We start from the raw sequence: 21,907 nt of genomic DNA on the forward strand, positions 1-21,907 counted from the left end.
CTAGCAAAAAGTGAATGTAAAGAGATCTGACTTAAATTTTCCACGCATCAAGATTCATCTGGCAACCAGAATGTGTTTCTTACCAGAGGAAACAATGTGTGTTCCTGTATGTAAAAGCTGCCTTAACATAAGCATGGGCCTGGATTACACAAGATCAACTCTGCGAACAGCCACCGATAGTTTCTTGGCATATGCAACGTCTCTTCTTCACTAGTGTTGTTTATTTGATTGCAGTAGGCATGCATCCTAACTCACTTCTAATACAATTTGACACACACAAAATCCATCAAAACAGTAAGACCTAATTCATGGTAATAACATGGTTGAGCAGGTAACATTATGTTTTATCATTTTACTGACACATCCAGCTGATGACATCCATTGGTAGCATTCTCATTTCAACATTTGCAAAAACATGTAGCTAATGTCATGCTCTGACAATGGCATGGGTCCCATGTAAACAATCAACGCTGTTCTCTGCAAACAATCCACACTTATAACTCACCACACAAGAACATATTTATAGTAGGCTATCTGTAATGGACATTTTGGATATCCTGTACCAGCCAAAAGCTTTGCATTTAAAGAGATACATCAAAAATGTCACAAAACCTCCTGGAAGCGTGTGTACTGATGAAAAGACTTGAGAAAGCATCTGTTATGAACCCCAAACACCACGAGCCGCTGCAACTTTTGAGCCTGATCGAGAGCTTAACTCCCAAAGAATGCGTGCAAACGTGTCAGACAACTTAGCATCAGAAAAGGCAAGCTCTGCAAAGGTGTGCTCATATGCAAGTAAGAGAGACTTATTTTGTGGCTCTGAGGCCAAGCTTTCCAATGTAAGTGCTGCCTTTCGACAAACTTCTAATAGAGGATGAGGGGCTTGAATGATCTTGACTAGTCTTCCTATGGCCCTGGAAACAATTCACTCAAAGAACCATGTTAAGCTAAGTAGCTTGCAATAATTACAGCTAACAGCTACACAAGGGTATGTGCATTGTACCAGCGTTCATTGGCCAGCCGCAGACGACAGTCCATATTGACTTCAGCAAAGTTGTAAAGGGCTGCAACCGCAGCTGCCTGTGCATCTGCACCAGGCAAGCTCAACAAATCCACCAATCGCTTGTAGATCTACAGCAGAGGTAAACAACTCTTTAGAGGAACAGCTGATCTGGATAACTTATCAACGCGTAAAATCCATGCAAATACAGGGTACAAATCACCTGATGTATGAAAGGAAGAAGAGAAGGTTCATTGTCTGGGTTCACGACAAGCCTTCCTAGCAGCTCCACAGCAGAGCAATGCCAAGCCTTCACTGGGGACTCCAGCAGTTGCAATATCGCTTCAACTGCTCTCTTTTCTCTGCTTTTTCCATACCCCAAAAAAAGATTTCTTTTGTTAAATCAACATGCAGTTCATAAAAGTACATTTAGCCATGGCGCACGATTGTGAAAAGAAGACATTTCAGAACTTGAACTGTGAATTTGCAAAAATAGTATGAAACTTGGAAAAGTGTCATGATATGTGAGTGAGATTACCAAAGATAAGAGTCTGACTTTCGAGACAGACCTCATCTGCAGCTGAGGGAGCACGTCGAGAGTAGCTCCACGGCTATGCAGGAACAGACAACAGCTTTCTACTCATGCAGACCCTCTTACCTCAAGATGTGTATGGGATCCCTTGGTTTTGCAGGCCCCATTGTGGCTCTTCCTCCCACTCTGTCATATCTAGCCTCCGTCCGAGACCACCACCAAATTACACTCACAGCGTAATGGATTTATTTTTTCTGTTTTTCCAAGTGTGCATACTTTTTTACGAATGTACCCCAATGCGCCTCTTCCTCCAACACGGAGGGAGTCCTCATCAGGCTCATAACTTTTTATTTGTTTTCCCAGATGTGCATTTTTTTCTAGTTGTGTGAGGATCTTTTCTCAGGCTAAAAAAAAACCCAACCACCATAGCTCTCAGCGGGCAGCCTTTTGATTCTCATCCCATGGCCTATCTTAGATCCAGGAAAAAAAAATGGTTAGTCTCATCGCCCAAGAATACAATAAGGTAAACCTTTCTCGTGCAAAGAGTGGTGCTATCTTGTTGGAAACTATTTCATCCCCAGATGGACGTTCCCATGCGCATTCATGCTTGTATCTAGCTTCATATGAGGCCTTGCATATGCATCTAGGCACTACATATTTTTTGCCTATTTTTAGACATTATTTCAGCATTTTTTGCACAGTCGGCCAATCCTCTGATTTTCTATTGGCTGACAAACTCCTCCTATAAAAAGGTGGCTAGGCTTAGCATCATTATTCTCTCTCTTTTCAGCTTCTGCAGTGATAGGCAGCATCTACGGGACCTCCCTCATGCTGCTCCACGTGATGTACTACCTTTTCTGGTGATATTCAGCAGTGATCTTCTTTTCTCCTTTATGCTTGCTGTCCATATATAGTGTTGCACAGTTCTTGCAGCATTTCTTTGTGGGTATCACAGCACTGTACCCATTCTTTCATGGTATCAGAGCGGGAAACCTCTACAGGGACGTGCGTTTCTTTTCCCATGCTGCTGTTGACTGTTTACAGCATACAGGAGCTGTTTACTGCTGTGTTTTCTCATCAGTAACCTGTGTTTTTCCTGTGGAGCTGCGTTTTTCACTCGGGACTGCCTCAAGTGCTGCAATTTCTTTCAACCTAGCTACTTTACAGCCTTACCACTGGAGAGTCATTCTATTCAGGCTGCGTTTTCTGCATACCTTCTGCGTTTTGTTGTTATTAGCTAAACCCTCTTCATAGGTGCTGAGGATAGGAACCTTGAGATAGTCTACTTCTTCTATTTTCAGATTCCCACCCTCTCTTCCCTTTCTTTCTTCTCTCTTGCTGTGCACAGCTTGAGAGGAGGTACTTCTTCTCTTGTTACTTCTCCATACTCTTATGCACTGCAGTAGCGGTGCTTAGCAGGTTGTCAGCAGACCTCCCGAGACAAAGGAGGTGTATTTGTCTGCAGACATGGGTTCAGGAGACCACTTCTCTATAGCCATTCCTTCTCCTATCTCTTCTCCCGCTCCATCACAGCCTGGATGCCCTGCTCCCGCCGCTCCACGGGTGGTTCCTATTCCCAGTCTTTCCTCTCTGAGTTTCTCTCATCCAGGTCTTGCTCCCACCCCTACCCACATACCATCCTACAATCCTCCCCAAGTCAGTGACTCCATGAAGCTTACCGCAACCAACTATCATACTTGGTCTTTCTACACTCAGTTGTTGCTGGAAGGAGCCGGTGTGTGGATGGCTATCTCCACACCTCACTTGGTGGATCCTGCTTTTTGCGAAGCATATTGGATGCTCGGGCTCGTCTTATCATCATCCATTGCATGACTCCATCCATACAAGCACAGTTTGTCTCCTCTCCCGAAGTAACGCTCATTAGATGTGGAAAGAGATCTAGAGGAGGTATGGGAGAGTTTCGACAGTGAAGATTGCCAAATTGGAGTCCAGATCTAGAGAAGCTTACCATCTCTGAGTCAGATAACTTGATTGAGAAGATTGGAGAGTTCTCCCGTATCAAGCTGCAACTTGAGGAGTATGGGAGCACCATCAACAATCCCATCCATAAACTTCTTGGTAAGTTGCCTGATTCCTTTGATTCTTTCAGGGATAATATTTATTTCCGTGATCCTCTCCCCCCTTTTGAGGAAGTCGTGAGTTATCTCCATGACAAGTGCATGCTTTGCGGAAAAGGCAAGTCGGAGTCTGCTTTTGTTGCATCTGACAAGGGCAAGGGCAAAGGCAAAGGCGGAAAAGGAAACTCCAACAACAAGCAAAAAGTCACCACAAAGTCATCTTCTGACAACGACGATTCTGACAATTCTAACAGCATCAAGGGTTCCAAGATGAAGGATTCTTGTGAGTTTTGTGGCCGTCTTGGTCATTCAGAGGTCAAATGTTTTGCCCGACAGGCTACTTCCCGCAAAGCTAAAGTAAAGCAAGAGTCCTCCTCCGATGACTCAGACACTTAACCCACAACAGATGGCTCAGATACTTCACCAACGACAGAGGAGAGGACGAAGTCTCATGCTAAGATGGCTTTTCTTGCTGTCTATGATCCCCCTGTTCTTTCATCTTCACAAGAGCAAGATGAGTCCATCCTAGTGGTCACAAAGAGACTTTTGATTCAGAAGTCAGTGCCCTATCCGCAAAAGAGGATTATTTACAGGAGTTTCTAATAGAGACCTTATCAGTTCCTCTAATCCTTTTGGATGAGTATCTTCCTTCCCTTGGGTTGTTTCATGCTGATGCTATTATTGTAGATTTTCTCTCCTCTTTCAGAGGAGGATAGTGGTTCTTCTACAGAGCACGTGGATGATTTTGTTGAGATATCCTCACATATTTTGGAGCTTCCTACTTTGGCGGTTTCTCTCCTGGCAATTGCTTCTCCTTCTTTTGTTTCAGAGGAGGCATCTTCCACTATCTTGGAGCTTGTCCCTACTTCGAACTTGGCAAATTCAGCTATCACTGATGATCAGTTTGTTCCAGTGGTTGTTTCATTTCCTTCTTCAGAGGAGGAGGATTCTACTTCGGTCCCAATACTTGTTGCAGATACAGAGGAGGTACCACATTTTTCGGAGCCATCTATGGTTCCATCTCCTAAGGGATTCTCTCTCCAGATTGATCCTGGTATTTTGTCTTCGATATCTTCTTGATCTTCTCGTGGCTTCTTCCGGAGACCTTCTCGGTATTCAGATGTATCATATCTTCGCGAGCTTTGTGCCTTTTATGAGGAGGTTGTTCCTTCAAACTCTTTGGAGGATTTTTTGCAGCGTACCGAACTTGGTCCACCCATCTAGTGCTGAAAAGGAGGTGTTGGAAATTATTTCATCCCCAAATGGACTGTCCCATGCACATTCATGCTTGAATCTGGCTCCATATGAAGCCCCACATATGCATCTAGGCACTACATATTTTTGTGCCTATTTTTAAACATTATTTCAGCATTTTTTGCATAGTCGGCCAGTCCTCTGATTTTCTACTGGCCGACCAGCTCCCCTCCCACATATATAAAGGTGGCTAGGCTTAGCATCATTATTATCTCTCTTTTCAGCTTCTGCAATGATAGGCAGCATCTACGGAACCTCCCTCATGCTGCTCCACGTGATGTACCACCTTTTTTGGTGATATTCAACAGCGATCTTCTTTTCTCCTTTATGCTTGCTATCAATATACAATCTTGTACAGTTCTTGCAGCATTTCTTTGTGGGTATCACAGCATTGTACCCATTCTTTCATATTTGTATTGAACTATTGTTTTCACCTTCCAGATTGTCTCTTTGTCATGTGCATCATGTAAAAGAATGCCTCGTGGACAAGGTCAACAAGTTCAGGGGCAGATTTAGGGGCCTTGAATCTCAATAAACCCCCTATTAACCACTATGTTGGTTAATATGGTTTTGCCCGACCAACCTACCATAAGGTGCTTTGCCATCTTACCCGCGAGAACGGGCACTTAACTTTTGTAAGATGGCGCTGGAACATATAAAGCAGCCTTACCATGTGCTTAATGTCAAATAGGGAAAGTCTACATATTTAGTGTACATAGTTGCTTAAGACTAGTAATAGAGACCAAACTATTTTTAAGTTTGACCAGCCTAGTGTGAAAATTAGTCACTTGTATATAAGTCATTTTTGACAACAAGCAATACACAATCATTCCCTTGCAATAGTTTACTTGTGAGCTCTCTTTCTTTTCCCTCTTCTTGCTTGCTTGTATGCTTTTGAATCTTGCTTGTTTGATGGTTGCATGCTAGATAGGTTTGATTGTAGGTTTTCTTCTTGCAATAGCTTCTTCTTTTTCCCCGCCTTTGTGAGAGAACCATGGTGAAGGACCCATCTCTTCCTGCCTCCATCCAGGCATTGAGAGCTCTCCCTTCACCCCTTTGATAAGGAGAATTCCGGTGTGACTACGCAGTGAGGACGCAACGGACGAGCTAGCGTACCCACAATGGAAAGTTGCATTTACGGCTCGAAGGCAAGATGCAACGACACATGCTTCGGCAAGACTAAGGTAAGCTCTTGACTTGAATTAATTTGGCGCTGTTGTCAGGGACTAGCCTAGGGCTTAGCTCCGTTTTCCGTCCATTCCAAGCTATTGGGATCACCCAATATTGCCCAGTGTTGATTAAGAGACCACACTCCGAAAAACATACGGTTTTGGTGTCATTGGATGTGTTTGTTTGTGCTTTTGATTTTGATTTGGAGTTTATTTTTTTTTTTCCGAGAAAAGATCCTTTCATTAGTTATATAAAAACGCCCGTAGGGCTACAAAAGATCTCTCTTGCTCATAAGCGAAGCAGAGCAGTGAATACAGCAAGGCAGCCCGGGAGATTCTCCCTAGGTGCTGCAAAATACAAGCATCAGTACAACGGACTAAGGGGCTAAATCATACAATAGGGGGGGATTTGGAGTTTATTTTGCATTAGGGCATTCTATGTTAATCTATTGGTAGAAGAAAACCCTAATTTTTTTGGATACTGGGCTCAGTGAGATCAACGTCATTCTCCAAGAGGCATCCCAGACCAAGATAGCGGAGTTTAGAGAGCAAGAGAGTCTCTGTCGGAGCCTTGCCTCCCTCTAGCACCTACAAGAATGCACCCCGAACAGCTGTGGATAACTGCTGCAGGTTCAAGCGGTGCTAACAGAAGCTGAAGGCGGGTACAGTACGTGCTGCAGGTTGTGCTGCTACAGGCGCAGAGATAGTACGGACAGGTACAGTACGCTGACCTGTACGGACAAGTACCGGCTTCCGTACAAACTACAGGCGGTGCATCTCCTACTGTAGCAGTTGCAGGAAGTGCTTTACCAGAGTTTAGTTGGTGCACCAGTCAAGTGGTTGCAGGGAGGCAAGTACAAACAATTTCTTGCAAGTACAAACTGGTACGATTGGACTCACGAGTGTAGAATCACGTGCTGATTTGGTAAGCTCCGAACTTGTCCATCTTTCTTTCTTTCCATTGGCTTATGTCTGCTGCAGAGTTGTGTTATCTGGCCCCTTGTGAGAGGAGGGGTATGGCAGATTGAAAGGGTGGAAACAAAGATTGGACAGTGGATGTATGTTTGTGCTGAATTGTGGAACCATGTACATGGGATATGCCAGATGTGTGCTCAAGGCTGCCCTGCTGAATGGTCTTGGCTGATCAGAGGGAAACACAGAGTGTTGCTTTTGTGGGACACAGATCTGTGTGTGAATCCTCTGTGCAAAGAGGTCTTGTGGGCTGCCAGATTGGACATACAGGTGTATTCTCCTGGCTGGTTTTGTTGTACTCAGTTTTACATCTTTTTGAATTTGAATAAAGAAATACCGAAAGGGGCGCCAAGCTTTGGGGCCAACAGGTGTCGTTCTCATTACAGTTTTGGGGCACTCTAGCTCCAATTAAATTTGTTTTTATATTTGGACTACAAGTGGAAGAGTGACTGCTAGTCTACCGCACTTTGGTTTCTACCAGAGGCCGGTTTCAAGGTTCCGTTGCCGGGACCCATCATCAACTTTCTTAAGGGGGTGAGCTCGTGGTTGACTCGAGGAAAGTCATTGCTGAAAAATTCAGCAACATGTCTGATACAGAAGACGAATATTTTTATCATGAAGAGGAAGAGCAAGAGACCTCTCCTGAGAGAAATGAATCTGAGGATATTCTTGCAGGAGAACAAGCTGCAGATGATGAGCAATATGAGGATGTAACACAACCAGAAGATATGCCTAGTAAAGAGGAAGATGATGCTCAATTTAAAAATCGTTTGGCTGGTGTTATGGATGTGTTTATGCAGCTCACACAAAGTGAGAAGTTTACTGAATTTATGAGATCCCGTTCTGAGCCCGAAAAGAAGAAGAAGAAGGTGCGTTCTAAGAACCTTCCTCAGGGTCATAGTGCTGCCTTCCCACAAGATTCATCTTTTGGACAGTTTCCGAACATGCAGCATGCTTTTGGTGCTAATTCTCAGAGTTCCTTTTTCGGACAGCCATCTGTTCCTCAGCAGACTATGCATCCAGGTTATTTTGGTGGTGGCTTTGTGTTCCAATCCATGACCGGGGGTTACCCTCAGGGAGGCATGGGTATGCCAGAGACTTTTGGAGCAAATTTTCAGCCTGGTATGCAGGGGAATATGTATGGTGGTATGCAGTCCGGAATGCAAGGAAACATGTTTGGGGGTATGCAACCTGGAATGCAAGCAAATATGTATGGGGACATGCAGCCCGGTATGCATAATGGTATGTTTGGAAACATGGCTGGAATGTATGGCATGCCAGGTGTGGGAATTGGAAATGTTGACCCTATGATGGGCATGAATACTAGGGGTAGCAATCTTGTGAAGCCACTTCCTTACGATAATCTAACGCCTATGGGTAAGGCGAAGGATTATAAGGAAGGGGGAGCTGCTGTGAAATTTGATACATTCAGTGGAGCCAAAGATAAGTTAAAGGCACTTACCTTTTTACAGCAGTTTGATGCTGCTTTTTTTGGTGGTAATTACACGGAGTCCTCAAAGGTGAGAAAAGCTGCGACTTTTCTCAAAGGCAACGCATTGCAGTGGTGGTCTACTCTTCTTTTGCAGGGCATAGCACCAACTACTTGGGTACAATTTAAACAGGTGTTCTCTTCCGTATGGCTCACATCTACTTTTGAGGTGGATGTAATGACAGCATGGCATAAGTTGGATGCATCAAAGTGTGACAATCTTGAAGATTATAACAAGAAGTTTTGGGAAGCTTTACTCCCAGTTACTTCTTATCGTGCAGTGCCTTTGTCTGAGCAGGTAGAAAAGTATTGTTGTGGGCTGCCCAAGGAAGTGCGTGACTATTGTATCAAGACTCCAGTAACAAACATGTCACAGATGATAGAGAATGCTATGACAGCTAATGCGTTACTCACTGGAGTCTCATCTGGGTTTAAAGGCAGTAAGAACTCGAGTAAGAAATCTGAAAAGTCTGGGCATGCTTCGCGTGATGCAAAAGGGTCTACAGAGACGCGGTATAAGAAGTTGCCAATGCCCAAGAGAACTTCTGAGGAGAGACAGGCTTTGAGGGATGCTCGGAAATGTTTCTACTGTACAGAAGAGGGACATATGTCTTTTAATTGTCCCAAGAGAAAGTCCCAAAAGGACTCTGACAATAAAGGAGAGCCCAAGTCAAAGAAACCAAAACCTTCTGCAGGGTTAGTTCCTGATCTTGTGGGGGAACAGCCAGGTGGTGAAGAGTCTAAGTTGTGCAAGGCATGGGACAAAGTGAGAGATCAAAATGCCTTGATATTCTTTGACACTGGTGGTAGAGCCAACTTTATTTCACCGGATTTGGCTGGCCGATTGGGGATTCGTGCAGAGGAGATGGGGCCGTTATATGAGGCTAACATGGCTTGTCCAGGGTATGCAGAACCCGTCACTCCTATTATTGGGAAGCTCAAGCTTCATTTGCAGGGTTATGTGGACAGCGCAGAGTTTTTCATCATGCCACTTGATGGATGTGATGTTTTGTTGGGAATGCCATGGTGCCACAGAGTACATGTGGTGGTGGATACATACAATAGGAAGATCACTTTGACTCATAGAGGAAAAGAAAATGTTTTGGATGTAAAACTTAAAGGAGAATCTGTTCCTATTGTATCAGCTTCGGCAATTTCATCAGTAATGAAAAAGCATCTTTCCGCGTACTTGATTTATGTAAAGGATGCAAAAGATGATGAGTCTAAGTCTAATTTGTCTATGTTAGATAAGGACAGGACTGATTTCTTATGTGGGTTCCAAGATTGTTTTTCCGAGTCATTGCCAAGGGAACTTCCTCCGGAGAGGCCAGAAGATCATGCCATTGATCTAATTCCTGGTAGTACTCCACCAAATAGACCGCCGTACCGTGTTAGTGCAGCCCAACAAGAAGAAATTATGAGTCAGGTACAGGAGCTGTTGAATAAAGGGTTGATACAGCCTAGTTCATCACCCTTTTGCTCACCTGTACTCTTAGTGCAAAAGAAGGATGGTTCTTGGCGCATGTGTATTGACTACAGGACACTGAACAAGAATACCATCAAGAATCGATTCCCCATTCCGAGGATCGATGACATTTTGGACCACTTACAGGGCTCCATAGTTTTTAGTTGGATTGACTTGAAAAGCGGGTATCATCAGATACGTATTAGACCTGAGGATGTGCATAAGACAGCATTTCGAACCACGTTTGGGTTGTATGAGTTGGTTTGACAAATGCACCTGCCACATTTAACAGAATGATGGACATGATTTTCCGGCCTCATAGAGCGTTTGTGGGCACATTCTTTGATGATATGATTGTGCATTCACAAACTGAGGAGGAGCATAGAAGGCATTTGGCCATTGTGTTTGCAAAACTCAGGAACCATAGGCTGGTTATTAATGGCAAGAAGAGTGAGTTCTTCTTGCAAGAGATACATTTCTTGGGGCATATTGTGTCTAAGCATGGACTCCGTATGGATCCATCGAAGGTGGAAGCAATTCTTAATTCGCCACATTTGAGGACCGTGCATGATGTACGCAGCTTTTTGGGATTGTGTTCCTATTACAGGCGGTACATACGGTATTTTGCTGAAATTGCTTCGCCCCTTCATGCCTTGAAAAAGAAGGCAACTCCGTTTAGATGGGCTGATTAGGAAATTACAGCCTTCAAAAAGCTTAAAGAAAAGCTTACTTCGGACCCAGTATTGGTATTACCGAACCTCCGAAAGGCTTTTGTTGTCCAGTGTGATGCATGTGGAAGTAGCATTGGGGCAGTTCTCATGCAGGAGGGACATGTGATAGCCTATGAGAGTAGAATATTGCAAGATGCCGAGAAGCATTTACAGGTTTATGAGAAAGATGTTGGCTGTAATTCATGCTCTTTCTACATGGAAATACTATTTGCTTGGGGCTGATTTCACTGTGCAGACAGATCATCAGACCTTGCGTTATTTCCTCACGCAAACTAAGCTTTCAGAGAAGCATATGCGATGGGCAAACTTTTTGTCTATGTTTCACTTCCAGATTGTGCATGTGGAAGGCAAAAAGAATGTAGTGGCAGATGCTTTGTCACGCAAGCCACAGGTATCAGCAATTTCACTTGCTTATCATCATGAGCTTGATGAAATGAAAGAGCAGTATGCCCATGATGAGGACTTTGAAAGGTTGTATGATTAGATATCTGAGGGTCAGCGGCATGAGCACTATACTCTCAGAGATGGGTTTTTGTTGATGCCTGGCAGACTGTGTGTTACCAGGCCATTGCGACTCAAGGTTATGATTGAAAGTCATGCTCCACCGTATGCAGGTCATAGAGGTATTGACGCCACGGTAAAAGCAGTGGAGACTTTCTTTTATTGGCCAACCTTGAGAAGAGATGTTGATGCCTTTGTTAGGCAATGCATCGTATGTCAGAAGGTCAAGTTTGATCGTCAAAAGACACCAGGGTTATTACAGCCTTTGCCTATTCCAGATAGACCTTGGGAGAGCATTGCCATGGATTTTATATTTGATCTTCCACGGACACAAACGGGCAATGATGGCATTTGGACTATCATATGTAGGTTCAGTAAGCAGGCTCATTTCATTCCCGTGCGTAAGACGATCAAAGTTGATCATATGGTGAAGTTGTTCATGGCGAACATCTTCAAGTATCATGGCTTGCCTACGTCTATCATTAGTGACCGTGATCCACGGATGACGAGTTTGTTCTGGAGAGGGTTGTTTGACAACATGGGTACAACTCTCAAGTTTTCATCTTCATTTCATCCACAAACAGATGGTCAATCGGAAGAGGCTAACTCTACAGTGTTAGATCTTCTTAAGTGTTATGTGTCAGAGCACAAGCAACAATGGGAAAAGTATCTTCCTTTGGTGGAGTTTGCCTATAACAACACTGTCCATACCTTGACGGGCAAGGCGCCTTTTGAGATTGTGGAAGGAGGGAAGAAGGTACCACCCATTTTGCATACAAAGGATAAGATCTTTGAGGCTGATCAGTATGTGGAGAGTTTGGATGAAGCTTATCGGAGAGTTAAGTTGGCACTGCAGAAAACTCAGCAAAAGCAAAAGAAAGCCGCAGACTGTCACACACGTGCATTAGAGTTTGCATTGGGTGATTGGATTCTTTTGCGCTTTGAAAAGGCTAGACTCAAGAAGATGAAGGGTAAAGAGCGCTTATTCCTTAAGCTGAGCATGCGTTATTATGGGCCTTTTCAGGTATTGGAAAAGATTGGTGAGGTGGCCTATCGTTTGAAGCTACCAGATCACTGGAAGATTCACAATGCATTTCACGTGAGTCTCCTTAGACCTTTCCGTGGGGATGTGCCTGAGGATGTGTCAGATGAGGCTCAGCCGGAAGTTGAGGAACTTGATGAGGTTCTTATTCCAGAGCAGATACTGGCACATAAGGAAAGAAAGGTACGAGGTAAAGTTTTCTGTCGCTATCTTGTGAAGTTCAAGAACTATTCACCGATGGATGCGAAGTGGATGGAGGAAGGTGACTTAACAGATTCACCTCAGGTTTTGCAGCTTTATCTCGATGCCTTTGAGTTGGAGCCGACTCTTGTTTTGGCTCATTCAGGTTCAGCAGAGCATGGGTCTGGAGCATTGCTTGATGCTCAAGAGGGGGGTAGCACCTCCACTCCCTTGATACAGACAGGCTCAGATGACATCTAGAGTTCGCTTGGTGCAGTTTTTATCTCACCCGAAGGTACTGATGGTTGGCTGACAGTACATCTGTTTATGGGACTTCTATGATATATGTGTACTAGTCACATTGGATGTTGTGGTTGTGTATGGTTCACAGTGGTATACAACTTGGACTACTACTACGCCATTGGTTTGCAGTGAATGATGTTACATGTGCATGGCTTAGAGAGATTGGGACGCTGATCTTGCCATATTGTATATTTCACTTTGGATATTTTGCTGTATCACCAGAATGCAATCGAGGACGCTTGCCATTTTTCAAGAGGGGGGTATGTCATGACCCTGTGAAAATGGAAGAGCACAAGTGTGGGCATGGTGGTTGCTGAGCAAAAATATTAAATGATTCACATTTGGGGTGCCCGAACAAAGAGAATGATGTGTGGACATCTCCAGGTGTGAAGGGGGACCAAAAGTGGCCCCTAGGCCTAAGTGGTCCCTAGGGAACTTTAAATAAATATTAAAGTTGGGGGCCTAGGATAATTTTGGAGAGTTACACGCCTCTCTCATCTCTCTCTCTTGCTTTTTGGGATTACGTGCAAGCTTCAAGCGTGGAGAAGAGGAGAAGCAGGTCGACTGCATAGAAGAGTGCTGACTGCTGTTTTCCGTACAGAAGTGCCCGTACAACTGTAGGTACAGTCCACGTGGCTGCCCGTACAGGGTACGACTGCTGCAGGTACAGGCGGCGCTGACAGGGCCTGAAAGCAGGTGCATGCTGTGCTGCAGGCTTTGGCAGCGGCTGTGCTGCAGGTCGTACAGAGCTGTACGACAGCAAGTACAGGTGTACGGATTGCTGCAGGTTCACGCGGCGCTGACAGAAGCTGAAGGCGGGTACAGTACGTGTTGCAGGTTGTGCTGCTGCAGGCGCAGAGATAGTATGGACAGGTACAGTACGTTGACCTGTACGGACAAATACCGGCTTCCGTATAGACTGTAGGCGGTGCATCTCCTGCTGTAGCAGTTGCAGGCAGTGCTTTACCAGAGTTTAGTTGGTGCACCAGTCAAGTGGTTGCAGGGAGGCAAGTACAGACAATTTCTTGCAAGTACAAACTGGTACGATTGGCCTCACGAGTGCAGAATCACGTGCTGATTTGGTAAGCTCCGAACTTGTCCATCTTTCTTTCTTTCCATTGGCTTATGTCTGCTGCTGCAGAGTTGTGTTATCTGGCCCCTTGTGAGAGGAGGGGTATGGCAGATTGAAAGGGTGGAAACAGAGATTGGACAGTGGATGTATGTTTGTGCTGAATTGTGGAACCATGTACATGGGATATGCCAGATGTGTGCTCAAGGCTGCCCTGCTGAATGGTCTTGGCTGATCAGAGGGAAACACAGAGTGTTGCTTTTGTGGGACACAGATCTGTGTGAATCCTCTGTGCTAAGAGGTCTTGTGGGCTGCCAGATTGGACATATAGGTGTATTCTCTTGGCTGGTTTTGTTGTACTCAGTTTTACATCTTTTTGAATTTGAATAAAGAAATACCGAAAGGGGCGCCAAGCTTTGGGGCCAACAGGTGTCGTTCTATAGGTAAACCCCTGCACGTTTCCTCTGGGATCTTTGTCATGGTCCACCCTATAGGTAAACCACCGGAAGAACAATGAAATAATTCACATGTCCACACATCCAACAACTCTCATCTTAATTGAGCTCCAACACGGAAATATACCGTGCGATCTATCCCAATCCTAAGATTTTTTGACTACTGTCAAGCCAATCTTGTCCTCTCCCAGCTCGCTCATCTTGTAAGATGTAATATTCACAAGCTGAAACCTTGGGATCCCAACAATCCTCTGATCAACCAACCGTCCAGCTAGATGACTACAAACTAGCTCAGCAGAGAAAACATCTGCGAAACGCCGCACTAATGCTTCCTAATCTAGTGCCTCCCAAACATCTAACTTAACTGTTATAAACATTGAAACGCTTCATAACAAAATATTACGAAGTCCTACTAAACTTACAAAATAGAGGGTGGGACCACAAAATCATCCTTAATCCATGGAAATATCATTTTTAGACACAATGTGTCCCAAAATAACCTCATATGCTTCACCCAAAATTGGCATTTCAACGGATTTAGGGATATCCGATGCAATCGGCACCTTAGAAATACCTTTCTTAAGCAAGTCAAGAGCTCCTTCCACTTGGAATGAGCACACAAATCGTCAATGACCACTTCCAACCACTTCTGTAGGTGGACTAGTCCTTGACAGCTGTATATATGAACCCCGCTGAAATGTTACATTAGTTAGTCTAAAGGGCATAACTTGATAGGCGAATGTGCCACCCATAGTGGTGAATGTGGTCTTGTGTTGGTCTTCACGTGCAATGGACACTTGGTTGTAGCTAGAGAAACCGTTCAAGCTCACCGGCAACTCTCTCTAGAACGTGTTTAGTATACGGCAATGGGTAATAATCTTTACACGTGGCCACATTAACTTTTACCTTTTTCTTATACCAGAGCATCTTCCATTAAAGGGAAAAATATGACCCTTCCAATCAGCATGAGCATCATGGCTATAAAACCATCCTTTACCGAGTATAACATCGACCCTATCTAGATTTATAATAAAAAAATCTAGGGACTCTATATAACTCCAGATAGATATCAGTAAGTAAGACACATGCCAGTCCCAGATCTATCCATGTCCCTCCGCCAGGTTCACACGATACACATGATCATGATTCACTTGGTTGTGTGTTCGCTCCCAGCTTCTACACAAGTTTAGCATTAATGAAGTTGTGAGTGCTACCAAGGTCAAAAAGGATGTGCACAATCTCCCCTAACACCGACCCATACATACGTATCAAGTCATTAGAACCAAAGACTCCCATCCAGAAAATACATTCCATGCAAGCACTTTGACCTAAAAAAATAGTATCCATGGAAGAAATTTGAGAGTTACTTGTTACTTCAATCAAATGAGCTGCCTTGGTCTTTGCCTTTAGACAACTCGCCTTCAAATGGCCCTTCTAACCGCAAGAGGAACACCTGCCCTCCCTGTTGGATGCATTTAATGCGTGCAAGCCCAAGCCAAAGATTCCAGGAATAATCTTTTCTGGCGGATAAACGTATGTTTTGAAGGGTCTGTTGGTGCTTTTGATCCTTCTTCGGATTCGGTTTTCCTGAAGACTGGGTTTGGTTATGTGGAGCCTTCTCAGACTTAAACTTTTGTTTACGGGCTCCCCTTTTATGGGCAAAAAAATCACCCAAGTGTTTTTTCCCTTTAACAACTGGCCCTTTTAGCTGTGCATTAAAAACTATATACGCCCCCCTTCTTTCATTCTTGCATTTTATAAAAACAGGCCCATGCTTTTTTTTATAACAAAAACACCACCCTTCTATAGATGGCTGCAGCGTGCGTTTTCTGAAAACAGAACTCTTCTCTCTCTATTCTTGTCTCCGCTGCCCACCTGTCTGCCAGGCTTCCCATCTGCACCTGCTTGCCTGCTGGCCCATGTATGTCCTGTCCATGCCTTGTACGGCCTGTTTCAGGCTTTGTATGCCCTGCTTCAGGCCTTGTACAGCCTGCTACAGAGCCTGTACAGCCCTCTGTGCATCTATGATTGGCTGCATACCTGTGCATATTCTGTCTGGCTGCCTACCAGCAGTTTGCGCCCAGTTCAGTGCACAAACTCTCACATAGACAGCCGCCTGCTGTGCCCTATGAAACCTGTGCATGATCGCCCTTCTACACACGCCTGGCTGCAGCACTACAGCCCATGCTAGTCGACCACATACACCATGGAAAAACAGACACAATCTGCAGTGATGACAAATTAGAGAGAAACTGGGGTTTTCTTCTTTCAAAACGGGGATTCCCGGGACAATTTCACCCGCACACATGCATACAAATCTCCCCTTTCTCTCAGAATCCACATGAATCATGTCCTGCCAACAAAACCTAGAAAAGTATCCACTTCTTGCATATCAAAAACTTAGATACGGTGACCGAGACATACCTAGCTTAGGCGACCTTGAACAACACAAACGACACGTAAACCCTGCTTTTCCTGCCTCCGCGATTAGGTTAGTTCCAAATTCAAATACCAACTGTAAGAGACTCCTCCCAAGGATCACCTAATACACAGGCATAAACAAATTAGTACAAACAAAGAAGGGTGTAGGCAAGCTCACCACCCAACCATAGGTTCGTGTCAACAAATCTCCCACAAGCCAGGAGCTAAGGTTCCACTTCCACGAGTCCGTGCCATTCAGCCCTGGCATCCCATACCACCAATGCCTGTCCACAAGGGCCCTTGACAAGACTACCCATGATCCGCCATGTCCATGGAGGAGTAAGCCTCTTGGTCCAAGTCCGGACCACAAATAACCCAAGACTCACTTATATAGTGCTTATCGTTGCTATAAATACTAGTCCATTCCTAAATAGCCAATAATCTTGGATTATTAAATATGAACCTTAGCCACCTCAATCCGCTTGCTTTTCCTAATCCCCCTAACCTTGCTGGATTAGTCCCTAACCGTAAGGCTTAGTGCTAGGTGCATAACAGCTTGACAGAGCGAGCGATCATGGACATCACCTGGGCATTACAAGAATCCCACCTACGTTGTTCTTTAGTGGAGAAGGAGAATCCTCTAGAATTCCAACAACCACCTCAGTAATTGTTCTGGCCCCACTTGTGGTGGATATTTATTGCCAAGGAGGGACAGGGTCATCCCTAGTGACAATCTCCCATAACCCCCTGGTTATCAACAAGCTTTTCATCATAAATCTTCACAATGAATAAGCCATCACGTCTATCAAGTCATCATAAATTAGAGCCATCAAGTCTATCCTCAGTGGCCATATACCCAAAAATATCATATCCTCTATGCCATCTCTTCTCACAATATTGGATTTCTCAAAGCAAACTATGTGCACTCAAAACAACAGCCCCCGTTGAAGAGAACCCTTGATGCACCCTATATGCTTGTAAGAAAATACTGAATGATGACTAGAATGTGTACACAAGACACCAGAATTTGTCAAAATTTAGGTTGTGAATTGATACAAGACTCCGGGAGTGTTGCATAGGAACAGGACTGCCTAGAAGATGCACAAGTACAAGAGTGCCAGAGGATGCTTCCACTTCACATTTTTTTCCCTTTTATAAACTAGAATCCCCCAAAAAAAATTACAGCACAGTTTTGCCCAAAATTAATGTATGAGAAAAAATCCCAAATCATTTTTACCTCTATGAACAAGTGCCTAACTGGTCGATTCGATTGTCCAATATCTTGTGTAGTATGCCCAAAGCAAGAAGCCCAAGAGAGCACACGCAAGAGAGGCCACCACCAAAAAAATGCCAAAAAAAAGAGGCTTCTTGGAAAATTTCGACAAGGCTTCAAGGTGCCAAAATCTTGGTTGGCCAGGTATAGCCCAAATGAGAGGCCTCAACAAGTTGTGGTGGTGCTCCCCGGCGATGCCACCTGACCCTTTGTTGCCCTCCCTCCCCCCCCCCCCAACAAAATGGGTTGGGTGGAGCTAAGCTGAGCAAAGCTAGCATCCTATACCACCAATCCCTGTCCACAGGGGCCCTCCGCAAGACCACCCGTGATCCGCCATGTCCATGGAGGAGTAAGCCTCTTGATCTAGGTCTGGACCACAATGAATCAATAATAACCCAAGACTCACTTATATATTGCTTATTGCTACTATAAATAATAGTCAAATCATAAATAGCCAATAATCTTGGATTATTAAATATGAACCTTAGCCACCTGAATCCGCCTCCTTTTCCTAATCCCCCTAACCTTGCTGGATTAGTCCCTAACGGCAAGGGTTAGTGCTAGGTACATAACAGCTTGACAGAGAGAGCGATCATGGACATCGCCTGGGCATCACAAGAATCCCACCTACGTTGTTCTTCAGTAGGAGAAGGAGATCCTCTGGAACTCCAACAACCACCTCAACAATTGTTATGGCCCCACTTGTTGTGGATATTACTGCCAAGGACGGGGTTCATCCCTAGTGACAATCTCCCATAACCCCTTGGCTATCAACAAGCTTTTCATCATAAATCTCCACAATGAATAATTAGAGCTATCAAGTCTATCCTCAGTGGTCATATACCCAAAAATATCATGTCCTCTATGGCATCTCTTCTCACAATATTGGATTTCTCAAAGCAAACTATGTACACTCAAAACAAAAGAGCCCCCCTTGGATGAGAACCCTTGATGCACCCTATATGCTTGTAAGAAAATACTGAATGATGACTAGAATGTGTACACAAGACACCAGAATTCGTTAAAATTTAGGTGCGATCGCTGAAGTATACCAAGAACAGGATGTATATTTCAGTGAATTAATACAAGACTCCGGGAGTGTTGCATAGGAACAAGAGTGCCTAGATGATCCACAAGTACATGAGTGCCTGAGGATGCTTCCACTCAACAATTTTTCCCTTTTATAAACTAGAATCCCCAAAAAAATTACAGCACAGAAGCTTTGGTTTTGCCCAAAATTAATCTACGAGAAAAAACCCCAACTCATTTTTACCTCTATTAACAAGATGCTGACTGGTCGATTGGACTGTCCAATATCTCGTGTAGTATGGCTGTAGAGACCCCCAAAGCAAGAAGCCCAAGAGAGCGCATGCAAGAGAGGCCACCACCAAAAAAGTGCCAAAAAAAAGAGACGGCCTGGAAAATTCCGACGAGGCTTCAAGATGCCAAAATCTTGGTTGGCCAGGTATAGCCCAGATGAGAGCCAGGGGAGGTGCCCAGCTTTGATACTCAGCAAGGAGCACAACAATGGAGAGAGAGAGAGAGTGGCATTGATCAGCAAGATAATCGGCCACTGATGGAGAAATGAAATGAAATGAAATGATATATTAACGTCTTCAGAAGGCCAAAATGACCTATGAGACCAAAAAGGTTACAACAATTGGTGGATCTGATACAATGTCTGTGTAAGAAAAGCTAAAAACAACTAACTGAAACTGAAATAACTATGAGGAAAAGTACGGTACTAGGAGCTCCTAATGGATAACATCTGGGAGGAAAACTCCAGCAACAAAGGTAAGCATCATACACATCACCCAAAGATGTCTCTCATCGGTCGATGGCGGATATCCTCAATGTCCTCCATGGTGAAAGAAAGAAAGAAAGCTGTATTAACGTCTACTAGAGGCCGAACTCGACCTATGTTGATCAGCAAGATAATCAGCAAAATTAACAAGGGGATTGGTGAGGGGACTAGGGGAGATGCACAAGAGTCGTGGAAAAGCATGTTTGCATCATAGAAATTGGTCATTTTTATAGGAAAGACCCCCTTTACAAAGGTGAAGCACATGCTGCCACCACATATGCCATATGCCAAACATGATGCCAAGTGTCCCTAATAGGCATCACTTTGCCACATCACTACTTACATAATATCCTTCTAAGAGGCTGTTCCCACACAATAGCGGTTGTTCACATGCATTGTTATTTAAACACTAAGCTTACAGATAATCCAATGATAGTCTACACAACCACCTAGCACTGGTTTATTCCCACATTAATCACTATTAATATTTAACAAGTTCAGCATTATACATATTCAAGTTTTGCAATATAAACAATAGATTAGGTCCATTCTCTAGTCTATTTGTGCATTTACAGTATTGAGTGATTAGCATTGATGAGCATGTAAACAACATTTAATCTAGCAAGCTTCTGAATGCATGTTACACTCTTGCAGCATACCATTCATTCTCATGTCTTTCATCTTTCAGGCTTAATTAAGTCAGTTTGACACCGTGGATACTTCTTGAGATTGTTCTTAATCACACTGGAACCCAGCAAGTTTTAATACCATAAAATACGTTTGTAAAAACAAAATCGATACCTACATGGGTTGACTCTGTGGTTCAATAGTTTGCTCTGAAAAGGCCCGTAAGTTGAGATCAATTGCATTCGTGTATTTGCAGTCAGTTCTCTAATCTATTTGTGTATTGAAATTAGTGTTGATCAGCATCTAAACAGCATTTAATTAGCATTAATCTAGCAAGCTTCTGAATGCACATACCATTCATTCTCACGTCTTTCATCTTTCAACCTTAATTAAGTCAATTTGGCACCGTGGATACTGCTTGAGATTGTTCTTAACCACACAAGAAGCCCAGAAGTTTTGATACCATAAACTACATTTGTAAAATTGAAATTGAGACTTACGTGGTTCGACTTTGTGGTTCAGTAGTTTGCTCTGAAAAGGCTCGTAAGTTGAGGTAAGGTGCCAGATTAACAATTGTTTCAATTGCATTTGTCACCAACTCCTCGTCCTCTGCATTGAAAAGACACAAAACTTGTTTTGAGCTTCACACCTTGAGAGCTTGAAAGCAGGTCAAATTACCAATATCAAATGTCAAGATTAGGGAAGCTTCACAAGGGGCTTTTCTGGGCCCACCAAGACAATGGGTGGTCTCTAAAGCCTGCCCTACCCCCAGGGCCCAGATGCATCAGTAGCTGCTGGACGTGGCAGCATTTTTGCTAAAGGGTGTGAGCAGGCCGATGTTGTGAAGCAACCCTTAGTTTAGAGGCACACAAATCAACCAGCACCTTAATTAGTATGCAAAAAACACCACAAAAGCCACAACTTTGCGCTTCACTTAACTTGGTAAGAGCCTGAAAATTTTCCTTATAGGAATAAGGCCACAACCTTGAAAACCCACTTTGATTGGTCACATGCCCAACTGAGTTCGTAGATTGTACTATGATCTCCAATGAAAGGTTATATGGCAATGGCAATCTTTGCGTCTGCCTTTTGGGCATTTTTCAAGGTTCCCAGCTACGGGATTAAAAAATAGCTTTGTCAATTGTTTTTTTTTGTTACTCATTTTTCTCTTTGCTCTCAAAAGTTGCTCACAAAGTTTTAAGAAGAAAATGATTGACCCTGATTCTTATTTTCAAGATGAGTATGTTTACATGTTCACGTTTGAAATCATGACTCCTGAGTATCAACAGCATACCCAAAATCCCTGTGTTCCTTATCACCGCACCTCTCCCTGCCCCTGCGTGCAATGTATGTGATGGTACAGGGAGCTGCCTTTAAGAGACCCTGATAAGTTTAACCCCCAGCTATATTGAGACTGACACAAACTGATCCTTTCTTAGATAGGCTGTGTGACCTTGTGCTAAGGCAGCACAAAAATGGCCAATGAGAGCAACTGATCACACACGTGCAAAGAATGTCATCAGTAGATGGTAAATTGTGTTC

The 21,907-nt window shown here is 43.8% G+C and overlaps 1 protein-coding gene across 7 annotated transcripts in view; it reads right to left on the reverse strand.

Moving 5' to 3' along the window:
• Nucleotides 1–310: 310 nt before the first annotated feature.
• The window catches only part of LOC147631567 (armadillo repeat-containing protein LFR-like), a 151,730-nt gene continuing 130,133 nt past the window's right edge, over nt 311–21,907 (reverse strand). For all 7 annotated transcript variants that reach the window (XM_086808086.1, XM_086808084.1, XM_086808087.1 and 4 more), the window contains exons 6-9: nt 20,866–20,974; nt 1,224–1,362; nt 1,004–1,131; nt 311–914 (exon numbers count right to left, since the gene is read on the reverse strand). In XM_086808086.1, coding sequence (XP_086664212.1) covers nt 659–914; nt 1,004–1,131; nt 1,224–1,362; nt 20,866–20,974 — 632 coding nt within the window. In that variant the 3' untranslated portion in view covers nt 311–658. The remainder of the gene's footprint in view (nt 915–1,003; nt 1,132–1,223; nt 1,363–20,865; nt 20,975–21,907) is intronic.

Source organism: Cibotium barometz, chromosome 14 (assembly GCF_041138505.1).
Source record: "Cibotium barometz isolate CiBa-2024 chromosome 14, ASM4113850v1, whole genome shotgun sequence".
Classification (NCBI taxonomy): domain Eukaryota; kingdom Viridiplantae; phylum Streptophyta; class Polypodiopsida; order Cyatheales; family Cibotiaceae; genus Cibotium; species Cibotium barometz.